Here is a 22,474-nt window from a genome sequence, read left to right as displayed (position 1 = left end):
AAATTAGCTGATAATTGATCAAAGATATAAATAAAACTACAAGAGAACTACAACAATTAGCATTCGGGTATTGCACATATTCTCTCCATCCCTCCCCACTTAGTGTCTATAAAAAATGTATGCAATTAGTGATGACTTGGCACATGAGGTTTCCGTTTGGCCATTTCAGAGTAACTGGATTTGTTTGTTTGCATATGAATGAAAACTAATTTTCGTGAGAAAAACTATGCACAAAGCCTCGCTTTCATAACGAGGCTCAACGCATATTAGCTTGGATGAGCTAATGCATTTGAACTTAATTAATGTAAGGGGTAGAGCATTAGCCAATCTCGGCCTCGGGGCATTTGAAGGCCTCGTGGTTTTGCGTCATGACAGTCTCACTTCCTTTCAATGTCACTGAAACGATAATGACAATGAGACCAACTTATTCTTTTAGGTACTACGGGGCATTTGCCGGTTTCTTTTAAAAAAAAAAATCCCCATGCTGTGGGGTCGGCTTGGTTGGTGGGGAGGTAGGGGGGGGGGGGGGGTTCGATGGGCAATGCTGGATATAAATGACACATACATTGGTACCTCGTCGTGTCTGTTGGCACACAAAATTCCTTCCTTCCTTCCTTCCTTCCATCTATTCCTCCCTCCCTCCCTCCTTCCTTTCCTTCCCTTCCTTCCTTCCTTCCTTCCGTCTATTCCTCCCTCCCTCCCTCCCTCCCTCCCTTCCTTCCCCCCAGAATTAAATCACGGCGAGTGACACGCAACATGGTACGTAGCAGGGTCATACAACAGGGGCACGTAGCAAGTAAAAAAAAAAAAAGGAACGTTGACCTGCTGACACACACAAGTAAATGTTGCGAGGACACTGTGTCGCAGGGACATGTTTGCCATTGTGCTGCTTAATGGCGACGCAATTACTTTTCCTAAGTCTGAATTAATACCAATGGAGAAAGAGGAGCCAAACAATAAAAGATATAATATTTGCATAAAAATAAAATCTATTTCCCAAAGTAAAACCATTCTGTTGTTTCGCTCCTCCAACATGGCCGCCGTGAACACACAGTATACAGAGATCAGTTATAGATCACGCTCCTCTATGTCTGAAGAAGAATAACAACTGTTCGTTGTCTAGATAATTTGTAATGCATACATATATGGCATCCCACAATAGATTAGGATTTGGATTGATCGAGTGAATGAAGCCAACAGGCAGGAAAGGAGGAAGGGGAATAGGGGGAAGGAAGGAAGGAAGGAAGGAAGGAAGGAAGGAAGGAAGGAAGGAAGGAAGGAAGGAAGGAAGGAAGAAAGGAAGGAAGGCAGGCAGGGAGGGAGGGAAGGAGGGAGGAAGGGAGAATAGAAAGGAAGGAAGGAAGGCAGGGAGGGAGGGAAGGAGGGAGGAAGGGAGAATAGGGGAAAGGAAGGAAGGAAGGAAGGAAGGCAGGGTTGGAAGGAAAGGAGGGAGGGAGGGAGGAATAGAAGGAAGGAAGGAAGGAAGGAAGGAAGGAAGGAAGGAAGGAAGGAAGGAAGGAAGGAAGGAAGGAAGGCAGGCAGGCAGGGAGGGAAGGAAAGGAGGGAGGGAGGGAGGAATAGAAGGAAGGAAGGAAGGCAGGGAGGGAAGGAAGGGAGGGAGGGAGGAATAGAAAGAAGGAAGGAAGGAAGGAAGGAAGGAAGGAAGGAAGGAAGGCAGGGAGGGAAGGAAGGCAGGGAGGAATAGAAGGAAGAAAGGAAGGAAGGAAGGAAGGAAGGAAGGAAGGAAGGAAGGAAGGAAGGAAGGAAGGAAGGAAGGAAGGAAGGCAGGGAGGGAAGGAAGGGAGGGAGGAAGGCAGGGAGGAATAGAAGGAAGTGTGGAAGGAAGGAAGGAAGGAAGGAAGGAAGGAAGGAAGGAAGGAAGGAAGGAAGGAAGGAAGGAAAGGAAAAAGGGAGAGGTGTAGGAAAGGAGGGAGGAACGACAGGAAGGGCTTGAGGTATAGACGAATAGACGGAAGGGTGGACGGAAGAATGCATGGATGAATGGATGGATAAGGGGACAAACGGACGAATGAAACGGAAAGGAAGGATGGCAATAACTTTATTTATGCATACTGGCCCCTTCAACTTACATGTAAGCTAATTTCCAGAGGCCCGTATCTCGAAAGACCCGGTAACTTATAAATTTATCGGGCCCGATAAATGTCTTTGGTGATAAATGTTTCTTAACAGAAGTCAATTTTTGTTAGCTTTGAATACTAAATTTTAAAATCTTATAATTCTATGAAAACATTGGCCAAGTACCATCTCTGTAATCACTGTATAATTGGCGAAAAAGCATTTAAAAAGATACTTATTGGGCCCGGTAAGTTACCGGGACTTTCGAGAAAAGGGCCCAAGCCCGCTTCCAAACTAAGGTGTCCCCGTCCGGTTACGCGGGTACGGGGTGGGTAGTACTCGGCTCGAGAACTGGTCTTAATGGAATTTGTCAGTTCCCGCGCTTATTTTTCCCCGTGCCTCCCTGCGATACGGTAAACGAATTGGCGGGTGCTTGTGTACGAACGAGGAAACCATCACTTTTAGGGCACCGGGCATAGGGACCTGGCGCGAGCACCTAACTCGCAGCGGGAGGTGAGAAACCGTTCCCCTGTTTCAGAAATCAATAAAAATGTTTAGTTGAATGAAGCACGTATCACTGACTAGTGAATACGAATCCCAATATCAAGGCCTACTTTCTCTTTGGGGGAGCAGAGATGGCGCAATGGTGATAGCATTCTCCTTCCACCAATGTGGCGCGGGTTTGATTCCCGGACTCGGCATCTTATGTGGATTGAGTTTATTGTTGGTTCTCGTCCTTTCTCCGAGAGGTTTTTCTCCGAGTACTCCGGTTTTCCTCTCTCCTCATACTTCTAACTTCCAATTCGATCTGGAAAGTGTCCCAAATTAGGGCCCTGCGCTTAATACATTGACACTTAAATAAAGTGATTTTTTTTTTCAACTTCATCTAAATCCCTGTAAGATTGTATTTGAAACCTTGGACAAGATGTTCACTTTTTGCGCAAGAGTTCGGTTCTAAACAACGGACTTCCCTCGCATATCTCTTCCCTACTACTGGCTATAGCTGTTACTGACAATAGCTTCGTATGCCAATTGCAAGCTCTCGCGTTGTTTTTTTCTGTAAAACATTTTCGCCTTTCTCGGACTCGTGGCAGCCTAGCTAGTTTTACAAACGTTAACAATGAATATTATTTTCCCAGCCCGTTGAGTTCACATGTCTTGTAACGCAGAATTCTTTGGTTGCGGAGAAATGTTCAGCGCATTTCTCTGCAAGATAAGGCTCCACAGCAAGACCAACAAAACCACCAAGGAAGGCGCCGACACCGTTACCAATCGTCAACAGTCCCAGGGCAAACTCTCTCTCCTCGGCCGAAACGTGCTGCGAAACGGCATGGGGCGATTGCACGACTATCATTCCCGCCACAAGGCCAAGTGTGGAACAGAGAGCGATGATAACCCAGATGTACGGCACGAAATGGTACCAAGACTCAAACAGTAAGAAGATCAGATGCGCCGTCTCCAATACTGTAAGGACAAAAACAAACAATTTTTTTTTAACGTAAATAGTAGTCACTCTCACTTAAGTTAATCACGAACGTGAGAAGGAAACACAAATTAAAGTCTCCGGCCGAGGGAAATACAACTTACGACTTGGCTTCCAGCACCCTGGCTTCGAGGGGACTTGCGGCCAGCTACCATCTAACCTACAAACCTTGAAACATTTTTTTTTTCGGTTTATTCCCTTTTCAGTGTGCTTTCACATTTTTCGTTGAAGTCGTTCATCATTCGTCCGTCTGCCCATAAATCCGACCTTTCGATTGTTTTATCCGCCTGCCCATCCCTTCCTTTATTCCTTCTTTCGTCCGTCTACCGGCCCTTCATTCGTTTTTTCCTTCTTCTGTTGGTTTGTTCTGTGCGTCCTTCCTTTCCGGCGTACGCAATCGATGATCAATCCATTGGCTTTCCGAGATTGCGTATGCCGCGCTTCCTTCCTTCCTTCCTTTCTTCCCGTTAAGTATGCATGTACCGATCGAATGCTCCATCCATCTATCCAGCCATTCGTCCGTCCGTCTATCCCCCGAGGAAGCCAGGGGGAGGTACTCAACAAAGTCTTATTCGGGGTCGCTCTGTCCCGAGGTCCAAACCCTTCCCCTTGAAAGGTACCCCTGTCACAGTAGAAACAGTAGAAACTGTCCTTTCTTGTAGAAACACTCTACCTTTTTTCGTTGGGTCTGCTCGAGATATTTTGAAAGGCCCTTTTTAAAAATCTAATTTACACTTTACCCTACCCTTTTCTATACTTCAGCAAGTAAAATCCCTACCCATTTATAGACCTCTATCCTGAAAAAGCTTCCTCTTTCCGGCGGAGCTTCCTTGTATAGGCCATGATAGGGAGTACCCCCTCCCACGGGGTCCATCCGTTAATCCATTTAGTTCATCCGTCCAAACTAATTTAACTTCGAATTCCTTCCATCCAGTCCGTCCGACTCTACGTCTGCCTGTCCATTCGTTCGGTTTGTTCATGCATTTAATCTCAGCACTATACCTAGGAGTATACATTCCGAAAATCGTGATCCCAACACCTACCTGTGAAAATCCAGGTTTTGGAACATTTCAGGAACTCCATCGCATCAGGTGGAAGAAACGCAAACAGGAACAAATAACCCCTGCCTACAAACTTGCCGATTCCGTAAGACAGCGTGTAGAACACATAGTGATCTCGAGGCAGCACACGAGAGTTGGGAAAAGCGATGGTAGTCACCACCGAACTAATAGACAGGTATTCGGAAAAGAAGCTAAGAAATAGTGCGATCATGAATGGAAGAATCTTGAAACCGATCCGGAGCTTCTCGCTGCATGAAAGCTTCTCACATGAGGCAGAGGTTTCCTCCTCGTCCGCGCTGTCTGACGTGGAACCAACGATCGTGTATTCGATTTCTTTGCGTTCTGAGCCGTTCACTATGTAATCCTTTTTTAGTAGAGCGTAGAAGACCAGCATAAGGAAAGGTAAAGGAATTGTGATCGCGATGGCGGTCTTCGGTGAGATGCAACTCCTTGTCGTGATAACTAAAATTGATAAAAATTTAATTTCTCGTTAGTTACATAGTACAACGCCTCCAAACAGTCAAGTGAGTAATGTTTAGGTGACGCGTCTCTGAGATTTTCCGAATATATGAAATTGTACAATTTCACCGTTAAAGCTTCAATTCACCGTACGAAAAAGGATGGTGGCTGTTACCACAATACCCGTTGCGAACCTAAAGCCGGCGACACACCTGGCGATTTTATATGCCGATCGCGGCGAATTTGATCGCTAGCGAAAATCGCAAGCGTTTTTTCGCCACCGATTGACGCGTACACACCTGGCGATTTTTTTCGCCGATCGCGACGATGTGGCACTTCAACCTTGTTCCCGGGCTCCATCGAGGAGCGTTTTGAAAAGTCATGTGATAAAATCGCCCAACCTGATTAGTTGGCTGTTTACTGGCGATTCGCAGCGATGAGCGTAGAAAATCGCGGGAACGGGCACACTTGGAGAAGGCCGGCGAATTTAATCGCCGATATCTGACTTGCTAGATGCAGATATCGGCGATTTTATACGCCGATAGCGGCGACCAGCGAAAATGGTAATCACTGCACCGGGCACACGCACCGGTGTGTCGCCTGCTTAACGCAGCCAATGGCCACCTGGAAAGCCATATTTTTGTGTGAAATTCGCCCCTGTACTAACAATATCATGTGTATGCTAGGTTCAGGCCAAAATGGTTAAAATCTATACCCTATTTCAGAGCAAAACGACTCTAAAACCATACAATAAAATCTGCAATTCCACAGCGACAAACCGATGAGTGGTGCCGGATCACTTATAAACCTGGATCAGCAAATTATTTCAAATACAAAATACCGATGGCAGACTGATCCTAGCGGCGGAGGTGACGAGCTTGATACAATAAACAACAAAGGCGGCTAGAATTTTTGCCAACCCTACTCTTGTCTCGCTACAATCCCTCTTGAAGTTATATGCAGCAAACGTGATTAAAAAGGCTCGTGAAGCTCATTTAATCAATGCAACAAAGCTAAAGGCATTGCACCATCTTGGTATAAATAGACGTGACAAAACACGCCAATGACATATCTTACACTTGTAACTTAGTCCTAAACAACCAATCATTGTCACGCATTTTATATTTTAAATCTTCATTTGTAACGATCCTTTTATGTTTCTCACTTTTCTTTATCGTTCAGCCCCCGAGGAAGGTTTGTATTGCAAACAGAAATATCGGGCAAAAATTTGTCTTTTCAAAACAAATAAATTTCAGTTATTCTAGCCTTTGTTGTTTTTTCTATCAAGCTCGTCACCTCCGCCGTTAGCATCAGTCTGCCGTCAGTATTTTGTAAAAAAATACCATACCCTTTGGGGCCTCACATACCTATATAACTAATCCAGGGAAGTATTCCCTTCATTCGTATTCTAAGAACGACATAAATACAAATTATATGCACTAGTTCCACCAGGATTCCACCTGAAATCCACCCGGAATCGCAGACTTTGTAGACTGTATCATTGGATCACTGTTTTTTGTTTTTGTTTTTTTTGTAAAAAGTATTTTGAATTTATATTGTTACATACTTGTACAGCATTTTATCACTGATTTTCTTAACAGAAGTACCTTCTCTATAGTGTCCCCAATTAGTTCATATAGCTAAATAACCCAGACACTTTAACTGAAAGTCATTCATTAAGCTCATTCCTTCATTCATTCGTTCATACATTTTTTCATTAATTAATTCATTCATTCATAACCAGCCCTTCTGATACACGTAATTATAAACTCGAACCAAATTCATTTTTCAGTTACTTTAGATCAGATTTCCCTTATATCTTACCTGTATAATAATTTGGCGATATTAACGAAGCCATCCCAGTGCCGGCCACAAAGGAGCTTATACAAATTGCGGGGTAAAACGATGTCAGGGCGAGGAACACCATCTCGGCCGCGCTTGTAGCCATTGCGTTAAGCGCGATCCCAAACAACTTCGCTCTGAAATCCTCGAAAAACGCGACTAGAGAGAGTCCCATGGACATACACAGGGCAATGGAGCCTGTCTTCACGACGTAAGAAATCTTTTGCATAAACCATGGCGCTGCCAGTTTGGTAATCATCACCGGAGTCACGAAACATACGAAAACAGTAGCTGTAGGTAGTTGCCTACCGCTCAGAATATCCTCAGCCGCGGGGAATAACATCTCTTGATTAAAGAATGCCAGCGTTCCAAAGACGTAAAAACACAGAACATTTAACCATCTCGCTTTGTCCGTCGCCAAAGGTGGCTCCGTTCTGTTTTTAGGGCTGAATTCACAGAAAACCTTCCAGATTCGAACACACATGCCTGAAAATTAAAATAGAAAAAATTCACTCGAAGTTTCACTAATAACTCGATTGCGTGTCAAAACAAAGGTTTTCGCGTAAAGGCTGGTCCATTTCACTGTCAAATAAACGTGAATCGATCAGCCATGATATATTTCGTGCCCCTCAATGAAGCGAGGGATGAGAACTGATTTAACTATAATATTTTTCGTCCGCCTACTCCATTTGTAGCTCATTTATGACAAAGTCCTTCTAGCGAGCAAGGTGTCATCTCCGCCAAAATCTTGTTTCAAATTCTGTTATGGAGAACCTACATATTTTATTACTTTTCATCAAATTCTTTTCTCAAGACATTAGATCTGAAATTGAACCAAAGGAATCGAATTTAGTAAACCAGAATTGAAAATTAATTAACCAACAGCACGGAATTTAAAAGAACGGAGCAAAAATTGGAGCCAAAGAACTGACGCCGTACATGTTTCAGTTTCTGCTCTGTTGATGAAAGAGACACGGTCAGCTTGTGCACATGCGCATTAGATACCATTTCTTAGCCGATTTGCATATCACACTTCATCACAAGTCTCAGTTCTCAGAACCAGTTGCATTAGTAAATTCATGAGGATTACCATAATTCGATTTATATTCTTCCACACAAAGAAAATTTATTTCATTTTCTGCATGGCTGCTTGGATTGAAATGGCTTCCGATGTTTTACAGTCGAACCAGGTCAAGCGTACCCCCCTAGATTCTATTAATGAATCTATTATTTGAAAATTGAACCCGTTAGTCGTTTCAAGTATTCAAATCAAAATTAGATTTCTGATTGGATTATACGAACCAGGGTACAAATAATGCATGAAACCAGAAAACCAGAAAGCCAGCGGGAAAAACCCCTCTCAACATATTCAGAGCGGCAATTCTTGATTTATATAACAGTGGATTTTCCAAAAAAACAGATTTCTCGTGATTTACAGCAGTCAACGCGTACTATCAGAAAGAAAATTCGCCATTTTAAACCGGGCTGTCGCGTAAATTTAAACTCACTAATGATCACTAAATGAACATTTTACGTTTGTACACTTGCGTTTTTTCCGTTAGTTTTTCAAAAATAAAAATGAAAAAGGACTGGAAGCGTTTTTTTATAACAAACGGTTCTCTTTTTGAGGTATATGCAATTAATTTAGCGAAAAGTATGCGAACATGTTCTTTCGACAATGGCAGCACATGTGTTGCGCTATTCGTCGACGTATAATGGACAGTCTGGTGAAATAATAATATATACCAAACTTTTTCATGCTACAAGGTAGGTAATGCTATACATGAAAGATAAATTGGAACTGTTTTTCAGCCCGACTCATTTGCAAGCGCTTGACTTCGTGCTCTTGCCATGACCAAATTTGCATAACGAATTATATGAATGTGTCAACAACATGCAGGAACAGTTTGAACGAACGAGCTGTTTCAAATGTACTGTAGTTTGAATTTTACAGGCTATTGCTTTTACTGTTAGCGCGGATCTATGTTCTGCGAATTTTAATTTGATCATTGATCCGCGTTAACAATGAATAAATGAATGCATTCTTTGAAACGACTAATGGGTTCAATTTTCAAATAATCGATCCATTAATAGAGTCTAGGGGGGTACGCTTGACCTGGTTCGACTGTAAATGTTAATCCCGTTCTGTTGACTAATAGCAGTTTATCCGGCATAGGGACCGGGGGGAGGGGGAGGGGTACTCCCATAAATTTGGGATAGGTGTGTGCCGCCCAGGTTCTTAAACCCTGACGCTATTTGAGGATGAGAGAAACGAAAATTGATACCCTATTTCAGGCCCAAACGAGAACAATGGCACCCTATTCAAGGGAAAACAATAACTAAGAATTTAATATCGTGAACGGCTTTATTTCGTTCCTGTAACATCGGAAGTTAAGCATCAAGCGTAGAATACTAGAGTAAGCCTAGTTTAATAATATGCCATCATAACCATATAATATCTTTCAGAGAAGTTTGTTCACTACTGTGACAGCGTTATGCTGATATAACTTAGGTACCCTACCTAAGGATCACACCAGGAACACAATGCCAACACGTGCAAAAATGATACCCTATTTTTAAAAGGATCAAGACTCTCAAAAACCACACCCTATCGGGCGGCACATACCTATCTAGCTCATATACGGGAGGACCCCCCCCCCCCCCCCCTCAGGCACAGGGTAAAATATGGATCATTCTCGTCCCCAGATCCTCCCATTCCTCTTAGCTGGCGGGGATCGCCGCGCCCAGCCTCCGGCAGGTGACATGGCTCTGGGTAGGAGAATGATCGAGTATGGATTGGACTATTCAGATCCTTCAACCAGGTCTTGAACCAATTGTTTGGACGAACATTTTAGACCTATTTTTTTTTCGTTAGTTTCAACTCGATCAGTTGATACATGGAGGGTTGCTAGCTATTTTTCTTTGCCTGAGCGGGGTGGGGAGGGGTAATAACACATCTTTTTATTCACAGCCAGTGAATAGGGAGAGTGGTTACTTAGATTTGTATCAAATCATGGTTTCAATACTTGCACTCTAAAAGCATGCAATGCGAATAGTGGCTTCCGAAATTCCGACCTCTTTCTAACCACTAATGCATCGGAATTCCTTTGATTTCATAATACAGTAAACAAGTTCGCATTCATCATTACAGATTCAAAGGAATTCTATCCATTTAGTCAGTTAAACAAGGGACAGAAATTCAAAAGCCACTCTTAAAGCCTGATAAGGAATCATTTATCTGACACCCACGAAATTGAGACAAAAAACTTTTCATTTGAATTTTTTCAAGATTGTAGCGAGTCGATGAGGAAAGCACGATGTAAGCTCCGTCCAGACTGCATGGGGGTGATGGACTCTTAGCTATGAGCTAAAGTTTCTTCCATTACAACTCTTGAGATAGAAACTTTTACAGATTTTATAGGTCTGCCTTCTTGTGTATTTACATTAGGCCAGACACCTCAGATCAAGATGGCGGAAATCGCTTGCCAGAGAGGCTGAGAACTCTGGGCACAAGTTTGGTTCAGTGCCATTAAAGGTCATCACGTGATAACAATACATACAGGGAACCCAAGGAAAATTTAGCATGCCTAATGTGCGAACCACCGAACCTTTAGAGTTAGGAACAACTGATCCATGATATTGGCCAAGATAACGCTGTTGAATGCTTATGGTTCTAAATGTTTGCGTGGAAGAAAAGTAAGTGGGCGACTTAACATTAGATGCTAAGTCAACCGTGAGGAAAGGGTCAAGTAATTAAGTAATATTCTTATTGCTTACTTAACCAATCAGTACGAAGACATGCGCTGAAATCGATATGACAAAGCCACGTGGGCAACTCAAGTAGGACGAAAACAACCTAACACCAGCCTTGGGTACGTTGGACAAAAGTCTCGCAAGCAATTAACTGAACGCTTTGGTTACATATATTCAAGTGAACAACTTGCAAAAGGCAGAAAATTAGGATTGAGACCAGCAACAGACTAGTAAGTGAATCATTTAGTAACGTAAATTGCTGAGTAGCTGCAGGTGATAGATTTCTTCTTGATGTGACACGGAGCAAAAGCAAAATAAAACTTCTTTGTTTTTTCAACCTGGAAAATATCACAGCGTCAAAATTTTTAAGTGTTTATGTAGGCAGTCTTATGGCAAAACGATTGTCAGAAATGTTTAAACATTTACTCATTCACCTTGTGTAGTACAGTAAGCGGAAAAAAACTGTCGATTCTGAATCGAAATTTGGCGTTTGGAAGAGGAGAACTTGAGTTATATTTAGCTTTGGCAGTCAAAAAAAAAATGAAGCATATGCCTCTTTATAAGTGTTCTTTTGTGCAAAATTTTTCACAAAATGCCCGGTTCTTTCTTGTTCTAAGTGTAACTCTAAGTATTGTAATCATATCTCTGTTTTCCAAGGACATTCATATTATGTACAATGACATAAGCTTGAGCATTTTCGAGGAATCTTCTTAACAACAAAACAGACGAAACTTTAAGTACTTTCCAAAAGCGGTAGTGGAAATGTTACGTGATGGATTTCATGAACAGATAAATTTCAGGAGCAATTTTCAACGCCCATCCACTTAAAGAACTAACTGAAAATATAGGTTTAAAGTACTGAATGCTCGTGTTCAGCACGCAAAGGAAATGGTTCGACCTGTTTTGCCGCTTAATTTAAAGTTGATAGTATAACAGAAGATAACAAAGCACAGAATATTTAACTATTCATAAATGTTTAACTGGATAAAATATCACTTCACGGGGAGTATGAATAAGTGCAGTTTGTCACGCAAACCAGAAGTTTTGATTTTTGTTCAGCCAGAAAATGACGTAAAAGTAGCACAAATACCAGTGAGGTTTCGAAAATAATGAAATTCCATGAAGATTGCTATACCTGATTACATTCTTTCAGCCAGCTCCATGTCAGCCTGTGGAATGCCTCGGTTGGGTACCCCTGTTTAATGGAATATTCACATTCATTCATGCTAAACAGCGGTTGTAGATATATCGAGAAAGAACTCAAAATTTGCAAAGATTTAGCCGCTGATCGCGATGAATCGATTTTGCAAAGTTTGCGATATTATTGTTGCTGGGATACAAAACCATGCAACCATTCGAACACATTTAACTCGTAAAATCAGAAAGATTATCAAGCGCCTTCAAGCATTGCGGACCATTTCTGGTTATTCCCGTTAGCGGCACGTTCAGTCAACCATGCCATGAATAAAAGCCTGCCTCATACTAATGGCATAATGACATATAACTTCATGGGCATAGGCATCAGTCATTATTTTATGTCCTACACACTAGTGGCCTAAAACATTGAAAGAAGGTGAAGTGAATTTGTGTGCCTGTCACTGGCGTAAACCATGATTAACGTGAGAAAACTATGCCAAATTACAAAACTGTATACATTTTTGTTTTACTAATTCAGTAGATAACATTGATATCACTGAAAATGTACTCCTTGTTTGAATGGACAAAGAGAATATTAGATAGCTGGTGCCCGTATACTTTCTTGTTGTTACGTTAAAAGGTGCCATTGATCTGATCATTAATATGCTGAAAAGATCCATGAGATTCTTCACGTGGAAAGTCAATATTCGAGTTAATGTCTTTCTCTTGTTAACGCAACAGGACCTATCTGCAATTTACCTTTACTCAAAATGTTCTTCTAACCCTTCGTCAACCTATACCTTAGAGACTCCATGTTTGAAACCTGAAATCATGGTCAAGTGGTAGTTGATGCTTGTCAGTAAGCAGGATTACCGACTGGAAAAGTTCGGTTGCGTGATCACTTTCAGAGGCTTCTCTTATTTTTCATCACGCTCCGACTGATCTACAATCATTGTTATTAAGTCCCCAACATCTTCACGATTTTCATTTATAATACAAAAGCAAGAAAACTCCTTACCTTCGGGACGGATCTCGGCACGAGAAGCAAATTATTGGGAACAGATCTACATAGGCACTCTTCCTCCGTTCAATTTGCGAGAGAAATTTGCTTTTAATATAACAGGATCATAGCATAGTCTGATCCTGTTGTTCTATTTCAGTGACTAATTAATGACCATTGTACCCCTTGGGACAAGTTGAGTAAAACAAGCAACCGAATCTAATTTAAGTATTGACTGAGATATCCCTCCACAGCACATAAGATGTAGTTGCAGTTCCTCGATCTTTTCTAAGGTAATTCAAGCACTTATAGCCCGCTACACCGCTGATTTTGTCAAACTAAATATAATTTATACAATAAAGAATTGAAAAATTGTCAAATACTTGTAAATTGTTCGTGGCTAGTCTAACGCGGCGTTTCGTCTCTGCCCATGAAGAGACTCTTCGGAGAGACCTTTAGAATTTATAGGCAAACGGCTCGTTGAGCATCACGTCCAAAGCCCCGTTCGCAAATTCAAGATGTTAGCAGTCTGACCCTCTATCGCAGATGGACTCCCAACCGCAAGTAAACGAGTTGAAATTTATACGATAAAGAATTAAAAAAATGTCAAATACTTGTGAATTGTTCGTGGCTAGTCTGACGCGGCGTTTTGTCTCGGCCAAGAGACTCTTCAGAGACTGACTGGCTCACGATTGACTGGCTAATATTGCGGTGCACTTCCCCAAGACAAAAGTTCTCATTTAAACAATGGAGGACTGGCTTAATGATGTATTTTACTCGCCTTCCTTTCTCTGTCTCTCTCTCTCTGCGCCAATAAAGGGGAAACTCTGCGTTTAACTCGAAGGTTTATTATACGACAACTCGGATCAATGGCGAGCACATGGAACAGATAACGTCAGACGCGCGTGCGCAGCGCTGACAACCAGTGGGTACAATGTAAATAACGTAGTGGCGTGGTTGCCTTCTAACTCTCTCTCTAGCACTAAGACACAGAAGTAAACTGAATATGCATGCAATATAAACGACTAAATACAACTAGAACAACAACGCAGAAAGCGGACCTGAAACTATACTGATACAAGCACAACGGGTGCAGTCTCTGGTCCCTTAGTTTGGTCCTTCTAAGTCTAATGAGTAGTAGAAAATTACTAATGTAAGGTGAAAGGACGCGGAATAGTGCTACCAGGAAGAACGCAGAAGCCTAGCACGCTAGTTTAAGTCCCAGTCCTGATTTTGCCAAAAGGGGGCGCCAGACCTCCTGGGAGGAACGACAGCAGCCGACTATGAAAGAACCGAGCAGTCTAGAGAAGAGGCTGGAGTGCAGGGTGGTGGAACAATGGCTGCAGGTACTGGAGGAAGTTCCTGAACAGGGACAACATCATGCGCAGGTTGCGGAACCGTGGGTTGTCCATAGGCGGGAGGCTGAGTAGCCACCAGAGAAGGTGCAGGGACAGTGGAGTGTCTTGGTGGTAGAATAACAGGGTCGGCATCATCATCAGAGTCAAATGGGGAGGCTTTGTGAAGGCCACGAATGGGGCCCTGCGGAGACTGAGCCAAAACTGTCGGGGCCACTGTATAACATTCAGACATACGCACCACGTAAAGTTTGCTGCGAAACTGGGAGGTGGTGAACTTCCGGAGCTCACAAGAATGGTCCTCACGAATGTTGACCACAAGGTACTTCTCGCGGGCTTTCAATTTGTCTCTGTCACCTTTCAAGAAGACTAAGTCGCCAACAGAGACGGCAGCTGTGGGTAGGTTGGTACGGCCACGAGCGTTAGACTTTGCATTGGGTGTGTGATTCTGCTGGCGGGAGAAGTTCTGACTAATGATGAGTTGTCTGTCAACTATAGGTAGCTGTTCACCAGTTAGCTGGTCGCGTTGAGTCCAGACCTCCCGCGCCGAAAGGCCATCACGCCGGATGCGGGAGTTTGTATTTGCCGTAGCGAGCGCCAGAGTGACGACAGACACAGGTCCTCCCTCAGGGGACAAGTTTAGGAGCTCTAAACCGAGCTCCTCAATGGAGCGTCCCGCGACAGGATTCTTGTTTGGATTCTTGACCCTGCCGATCTCCATGTGATGCCATGGGAATGAAGGATTGGGTCGGTGGCAAGTGCACAAAAACCAGGGGCAGGATCAACACGGACTGTGGCGCCGCCATCGTGTAAGGAACGCAGCTGGGAACATAAGACTATGAGGGCGTTGCGGAGATCCTCATGTTTCTCACTCTGGATAAGGGCGGTTAAAGTGTACGAGGAGACAGTCTCTCTTAGTACGAGGATTAATTGTCGGTGGCGTCGGACAACATTAGCAGCAAATGAATGCCAATGGAACGAGGTGCTTCCACGCTTGACTGGGGCTGGAAGTGTTTAGGGATTGATTTCACTGACTCACAGGTGTAACAGGAGGAAGATGCAAGGTCGATGGCTTTGTCTACGTCCAGAGCGAAGAAGTATCGGACGCTGGTTTGAGTCACCAGTCTCTTCGGAGACGTGGGTTCTCTCTGTCTCTCTGTCTCTGTCGCTGTCTCTGTCTCTGTCTCTGTCTCTCACTGTCTCTCTCTGTCTCTGTCTGTCTGTCTGTCTGTCTGTCTGTCTGTCTGTCTGTCTGTCTGTCTCTCTCTCTCTCTCTCTCTCTCTCTCTCTCTCTCTCTCTCTCTCTCTCTCTCTCTCTCTCCTCTCTCCCCTTAACTTTTATTTCTCACGTATTTTTGTAGTTTTGTATCATATATCAACATAGTGGTTTTTGCACTCAGGGGCACTTTGAGCCTGGCCGAATTTACAGCTTACCAATTTGACTTTTAACCAGTAAGCAAAAGTCTAGAATAAACAAATAAATAAATAATAAATAAATAAATAAATTAATTAATTAATTAATAAAATACAAATGAACAGGACAGAAATCATGAAATAAAAACAATCAGTTGTTTGGTTATGCACAATTTCGTCACCTCATCATCGAGGCACAAGTATAAAACTACGTTGGCCGCTATATCATGTACAGTTTGTATTCCTTCTGCGAGAACAAATTATGGCAAATTTAATATTCGCTTTAAGGGAGCTGTTCTGTGGAATAATATTGAAGAATCCTTCATGCCTTAGTCTCTACAATTTCAAGCATACCTTATAAAAAGGCTATACTGCTACATCGTATTAAATCTTTAAACATTTCCTCCTTCTTTTTCCTCACCATTTAACTTAATTTAAAGGAAACCTCCACTCTCGAAACATGTTAACGTTACATTACTGAAAATACAATTTTCTTTGAAATTTCATTGGAAAACAATAAAATAATATTTCAGTGTCGGAAAAAACATAATTTGATTATCGGCTATTTTCGCTTTTAAATTTCCCGCGCGCCACCATCTTGGATTTCATGACGTAATAAGGTTGTTCAATTGTTTTACACAAAAGAACTTCTGCTGAATAACAATAGCGGCAACCATTACACGTCATAAAATTCAAAATTGCTGCCCCCAGGAAATTTGAAAACGAAAGTCGTCGATAATCATATCTAATTTTTAACACACTTGAATGTCATTTCTACGTTTTAGACAAAAATTTAGAATTTAGACACTATTTCCAACGCTTACCCGTCAATTTGTTGTGAGAGTGGAGGTTAATCCCCTTTAACTGTGCTTTATTTTACAGTCGATCCATCACGCGTGACCAGTATTTCCGAGAATGAAATGAACATTCGAATCCTCTTTCTAATATCCGACATGTGAGTAAAATGTTGAGCATTTCTCTGGAAATCTTTCCGAAAAAGACGCTATAACAGGGAAAAAAAATCAAAATACTTGGGAAACAATTGTTATTCTTAAAATACTTAATGCTGTAATGTAAACAAAAAAGAAATAGCTACTGTCACATTTAAACGGCCGTCGATAACGGCCAGGAACATTCCGGAACATCCCAGAACACGAAAAAAAAAAAAAAACAAAAAAAAACTTAAGATACAATAAAATGAATAAATAAATAAATAAATAAATAAATAAATAAATAAATAAATAAATAGATAAATAAATAAATAGGTAAAAAAATGAAAAAAAAAACAAACAAACAAACAAACAACAACAACAAAAAACCCAAACAAAAATGAACAAATGGGTGTGTTTATATTTATACATTTATATCGAAAATGAAGTTACATTGTATTCGAAAAAAAATTCATAAATAAATTCTTTCGGATGCAATGTAACTTCATTTTATATAAATATATAATTATACACACACTTATTCATTTTTTTTTTCATTTTTTTCTTCATTTTTATTTTCTTTATTTCTTTCTTTATTTTTTTCTATCTTAATTTTTTATTTATTTATTTTTTCGTGTTCCCGAATGTTCCGGAATGTTCCATGTTCCTGGTTTTATATCGACGGCCACTTTAAACTAGGGAAATTTCTATGGGAACTCTGAAGTCTTGTTGGCGATGTTCAAAACTGACATGTAAATTTGAAAACTCCATTCAAATTTCAAAAATACCGGTCACGCGTGTCGTGGATTGACTGTAATTCTTGTGCTTCCCTGTTACGACTACTTTTAACATTTATACATAGTTTTTGTTGTATATGCATCCTTGCTAGATTAGCTTATTAGTTATTTTCTAGGTGGCGTTATACCTTACATAAGAAGTGTATACAGTCGACTCCCGATAACTCGAACCCTCGCTAACTCGAACCTCGCGCTAACTCGAACCAATTCTCCTTTCCTTTCAGGTCATTTTCTACATAATTTTACCCTCGATAACTCGAACTGAACTCGAACCTTTCACAATTTCCCTTGAAGGTTCGAATTATCGGGAGTCTATGGAAGGCGGAATGGTGCAAAATTCAAGGAATCAAAATCGCTTCCAACATCAACAGGCCAATCTGCAGTTCAACATTTTCTTTCTAGATCAACAATAAAATTCGTCCAACTTCAACGGCAAATACAATAACCAACAACGAAAGTAAGTCAACACCAACAACAATTCCTCTCGTCTTCAACAACGAATCACCTTCAAAACCAACATCGAACAGAGCCTCAACTTCAACAACACAAAATTCGTTCAACAATTTGAATTGGGGACGAGCGACTGGCTATGGTCGGGGGAGGTTGGGACCGAAAAAATCCATCGCTGGGAAATAGAAGATGGCGGTCGGTGGAGCTGCTAGCCATAGTATCGGATGGGACTTGTTTTTTATAGATTTGGAACAGCTAGTCTTAGATTATGAGCAATTGAAAGCGTCAAACTTTACTACAAACTATTCCTTAGACGAAACTCTTCTGGAAAGGTTTGAAAATGCTGTCCAAGCTTTACGAAACGTGCTTCCTCATGTCCATCATTCACATTCAGTTGCTGCTATATTGTCAGAAATTGCACACAATCTCAAGCTAATGTACTGGGACTGTATTCGTCATGGTGATTTTCCTTGTCGCTTGAGATGCTCTCAAGTAGCAGTTTTATCATTTAATTTACCAGAAAGTGTTAAAACCGGGCATCCAGGAAGACCCAAGTTTGATATACATGAGGAAACTCTATCATTGCATGTATTACAGCAGTTGACATGTTCTGTGTACTTAACTCGTAATGTAGCTTTGAACATTTAGTAATCTTCTGGCATTTCCTCATTTTAAAAAAAATGCTCTCGAGGATGTATTCTGCGTAATAACTGTTGAACTTTTGCTAATCATTCTTTACACTTTAAATAGAATGACTGCAGTATATGCAAGAATCCCCAAGTAAAGTTCTTTTCACCATTCACATTTCAAGTAACCCTTTGACATATCCATTTTCAGGGTCATGGTGGACCTTCCCCCGAAAGGGGTACACCAGGTTTGAAACCACAGGAGGTGTGATACATTGGGGGATTTGGAATCTGCCATGTTTTTTAAGGGTGTGGGGTAGGAAATTTTTGCTGTGAATTCTCTGGAGTAGTTATATTTTACAACGAAATTTGTTTTTTTATTGAAAACAATGGAGAATTGGCAGTAAACGAGTGCTTCAATACGTAAAGAAATAGATATTTGACAGGGGCATTGTGTAAGAAAAGAGGCATTTATTATAATAACTATTATTTTCTGATTTATTTGCATCGCACTGTTTGCAATCACTGATGACTCAATGACCACTCAAACATATAGGCTACACAAAAGTCCAGGGGAAAGTTCTACAGTAAAAATATCCCTGCCGCTTTCCACTTGAATTCTCTTTTGCACAAGGAACACTTAATACCTTTCACTTGGGTCATCTTTGTTTCCCCCTTAATCTACCATTGACTTTTTGCAGATCCAATTTTGATTCTGATATTTTTTTTCATCTAAATCTTTTGGTAACGAGATTTTTCAGGTTTTCCTTCAAGCCTGGGGGAGTTTGGGGGATTATAATTTATTTACCACAAATTTGCACCTCCCAATCATTTTGGAGTGCAACCATGGGGACCTTCCCCTGTAATTCAATAGTTGAAATTAAAATCAGAGCAACATTTATTTAACAAGACAAAGGTTGAAATTTTAAACTAAGAAACAGAATAAGATACATTCGAAGATACATTTGCTAAATTGACATTATGAAAATTGTAAGTTCTTGGAGGGTACACAAATACAATAGGTTTAAGGAATGTAAAATGTGGGATTTTACTTAATTCCTACTCCACTTTACAACATATAAGCCTCTGGTGAGACAAGATTCAGGATGTTAAAATCCAACTTTAGATATTCAGGAATTCTTAGCTATTTTAGAATTCAGGAGTCCAAGAAAAACTTAAGTGGGAATCAGAGTTTGTGGGCATATTGTGGACCCTATTGTACAATTTTCATGTTGAGTTGAATACAACTGTTTAGTATAAAACAAACAATGTGATTTTAGTTAAAGCCTATTTGTAAACACAACAGAACACTCAGGAAAGCATTAGAAGCTAGAGGGCAGACATTAGACACATGAAATACTCTTAAATATTTACAGCTAACAAAAGCACAGAATAGAAATAGTGCTATTTTGATTTAGTAGAGTTTCATGGTTCTGATACCTGCACTCCAATCCAGAGAGTTTAAGTAAAATAATATTTTCATATTCAAGCATTATGCATTTGTTCAAATTCTGTTAGCATGCCTACAATGCTTTGGAAACCCAAAGCAATCTGTTTACTGTTGGTCTGTAGTCCATGAACAGCTGTAACAAGTAGGTAATAAACATGTGAGAAATTTACCAACATGTACTGTTCAATTAGTAGCTTCCTTTCTATGGTCCATTATTCTCTGAATCCAAGCACAATGAAGGCAGTATGGGCGAGGAGGGGCAAATGAGAGGGGGGCTGTTGTACACAGATTGCCAAGATACAACCCCACTGGCCAACATCTCTGAGAGAAGGGGACGACGTCCTGTACTAGTACTGTACTGTATATTGCCAAAAAGGCATTAAAACCCGCAGATAACAACCTAGATATCAGAACCTTTTTAGGCTAAAATTGTTGATTTTGATCCCTCATTTCCCTGTAAAAACCAATACTATAAGAACCTTTCTAGGCTAAAATTCTAGATTCTTGTTGGCAGGTTTTTACTGTAGTGGTTAACCACAGGATAAGCTTTGTTTTGTCATGTACCTAAGATTAAATATAAACCCTGCCAATTGAGAATGGACCTAATTACAGAAATTCATTATTCCGACCAAATCGTGTAAAAGTCCTTCACAAAATTTGATTATTCAGATGAACAAATCTCCAGGATGTCATGCAAAATTTTGATAAATAATGTTGCTGAAAGTTTACATACAGTGAAAGGTCCCTTTTGCTTGGCAGGGCCCATATTGGAATTTTCTGACCCCCAAATGTTCAGTTTTTCTCTGTGTACATTACTCATTAGTAACTAGACCTTGAAGAGTAGTAAGGCAATGTGTGCATATATCAATTCCATAACGATTTGATTCTTGTAGTGGATTAACCATAGTACATAGCTGGTCTAAGATACGATCTGAAAGTAGAGTGGCATCATCAACTTCCACTGTGGGTAATTCTTCATCCATTGGTGTAGGTGCAGCTGCATCAAATCCATACCACTCTAAATCATCAACAGCTGGCTCCGCCTCAGCGATTTCTGCTACCGCAGTCAAAGTACGGTTTCTGATATCAACCATACCATTGGGCCAGATTCTCTGTGGGCTCCAGTTGTGCTCAGTTCTAAGAGGATGGTTATTCCATGCTGTTTTAAAACTTGTAATAGCTCTGTTTATACGGGGTAGAAACACATAATGCAGAGCAGATTTATGAATTGGGTTATCCATATTCAATAAACCATTCTCTTCCATTACCTGGAATGTGTAGTAAAAAATGTGGGCCACACAACGAAAGACATCCCGCCAGAGCCGTTCGATTCTCTGGTTGTGGGTTGATGTGCCTGCCAAGTAGCTTCCCCTGTTTGGGCCTCTTCTTTGTTCCATTTCTTGCCAGACGCCAACATTTTCCCCACCTTGATCTGTCCGGACCCTTGAAGGCAATCCAAATGACTGGATGGCATCTAAGAACAATTCTTTTACTGTCTCACTGCGATTATTGCTTGAGCAGTGAAGATAAGTGATTAAACGTGAATAGCCATGAATAGCTCCATGTATAACAAATCCCCAAGATACCAGAGAATGATGGCCATCTAGGTGCCATAAGCTGTTTGGGCCAGGCACACAGTATGCACGTCGAGAGATGATAATGGCCCATCAAATTCTTGCATTTCTTGGATCAATTCTTGCTAGACTCTTACGAATGCGAGCTCGCTGGATTCTGATTCCCTGAGAGCGAAAATATCCACGAATCATGGATGATCCAACAAAGCAACCATGTTCTTGCATAAAGTTCCTAACTTTTTGGTCCACCTCATCATCACTAATTTAGTCAAATTTTGACAATGCTCTAGTCCAGACTCAGCCACTCTCCGCTGAATTGTCCAGCGTGATACCAATAACATTCGAGCAATTTCATTCCAGTTAAAGCCCAGTGACCTCAGCTCAATTAGAGTTTCCTCATGTATATCAAACTTGGGTCTTCCTGGATGCCCGGTTTTAACACTTTCTGGTAAATTAAATGATAAAACTGCTACTTGAGAGCATCTCAAGCGACAAGGAAAATCACCATGACGAATACAGTCCCAGTACATTAGCTTGAGACTGTGTGCAATTTCTGACAATATAGCAGCAACTGAATGTGAATGATGGACATGAGGAAGCACGTTTCGTAAAGCTTGGACAGCATTTTCAAACCTTTCCAGATGAGTTTCGTCTAAGGAATAGTTTGTAGTAAAGTTTGACGCTTTCAATTGCTCATAATCTAAGACTAGCTGTTCCAAATCTATAAAAAACAAGTCCCATCCGATACTATGGCTAGCAGCTCCACCGACCGCCATCTTCTATTTCCCAGCGATGGATTTTTTCGGTCCCAACCTCCCCCGACCATAGCCAGTCGCTCGTCCCCAAATTGTTGAACGAATTTTGTGTTGTTGAAGTTGAGGCTCTGTTCGATGTTGGTTTTGAAGGTGATTCGTTGTTGAAGACGAGAGGAATTGTTGTTGGTGTTGACTTACTTTCGTTGTTGGTTATTGTATTTGCCGTTGAAGTTGGACGAATTTTATTGTTGATCTAGAAAGAAAATGTTGAACTGCAGATTGGTTGTTGATGTTGGAAGCGATTTTGATTCCTT

At 41.1% G+C, this 22,474-nt stretch overlaps 1 protein-coding gene and 1 pseudogene across 2 annotated transcripts; both read right to left on the bottom strand.

Annotated features, from left to right (window-relative positions):
• Nucleotides 1–2,041: 2,041 nt before the first annotated feature.
• On the bottom strand, nucleotides 2,042–13,628 carry LOC146457392 (uncharacterized). Of its 2 annotated transcripts, XM_085092142.1 has the most exons (5): nucleotides 12,830–13,628; nucleotides 11,810–11,869; nucleotides 6,904–7,407; nucleotides 4,603–5,082; nucleotides 2,042–3,540 (listed from the first exon to the last, which is right to left on the bottom strand). In XM_085092142.1, the coding sequence occupies exons 3-5, from the start codon at nucleotides 7,403–7,405 to the stop codon at nucleotides 3,191–3,193; spliced, it is 1,332 nt and encodes a 443-aa protein (XP_084948268.1). In that variant the 5' UTR covers nucleotides 7,406–7,407; nucleotides 11,810–11,869; nucleotides 12,830–13,628; the 3' UTR covers nucleotides 2,042–3,190. The 2 variants fall into 2 exon arrangements, with proteins under 2 accessions (XP_084948268.1, XP_084948267.1); XM_085092141.1 differs by lacking the exon at nucleotides 11,810–11,869 and having other exon boundaries at nucleotides 12,830–12,913.
• A 4,278-nt stretch (nucleotides 13,629–17,906) lies between these two features.
• LOC146457391 (uncharacterized) lies at nucleotides 17,907–22,412 on the bottom strand (annotated as a pseudogene).
• Between the last annotated feature and the right edge of the window lie 62 nt (nucleotides 22,413–22,474).

Source organism: Pavona decussata, unplaced genomic scaffold (assembly GCF_977016875.1).
Source record: "Pavona decussata unplaced genomic scaffold, jaPavDecu1.1 SCAFFOLD_244, whole genome shotgun sequence".
NCBI classification, from domain to species: domain Eukaryota; kingdom Metazoa; phylum Cnidaria; class Anthozoa; order Scleractinia; family Agariciidae; genus Pavona; species Pavona decussata.
This window is presented reverse-complemented; position numbering and strand designations above follow the sequence as displayed.

Bases quoted from the DNA above. Each gene is read 5' to 3' on its own strand.
- LOC146457392 (XM_085092142.1), bottom strand. From the start codon at position 7,405: ATGTGTGTTCGAATCTGGAAGGTTTTCTGTGAATTCAGCCCTAAAAAC. The intron at 5,083-6,903 runs GTAAGATATAAG...TATCAATTTTAG, and splicing joins ATCGCCAAATTATTATACAG to TTATCACGACAAGGAGTTGC. The intron at 3,541-4,602 runs GTAGGTGTTGGG...TTGTCCTTACAG, and splicing joins CAAAACCTGGATTTTCACAG to TATTGGAGACGGCGCATCTG.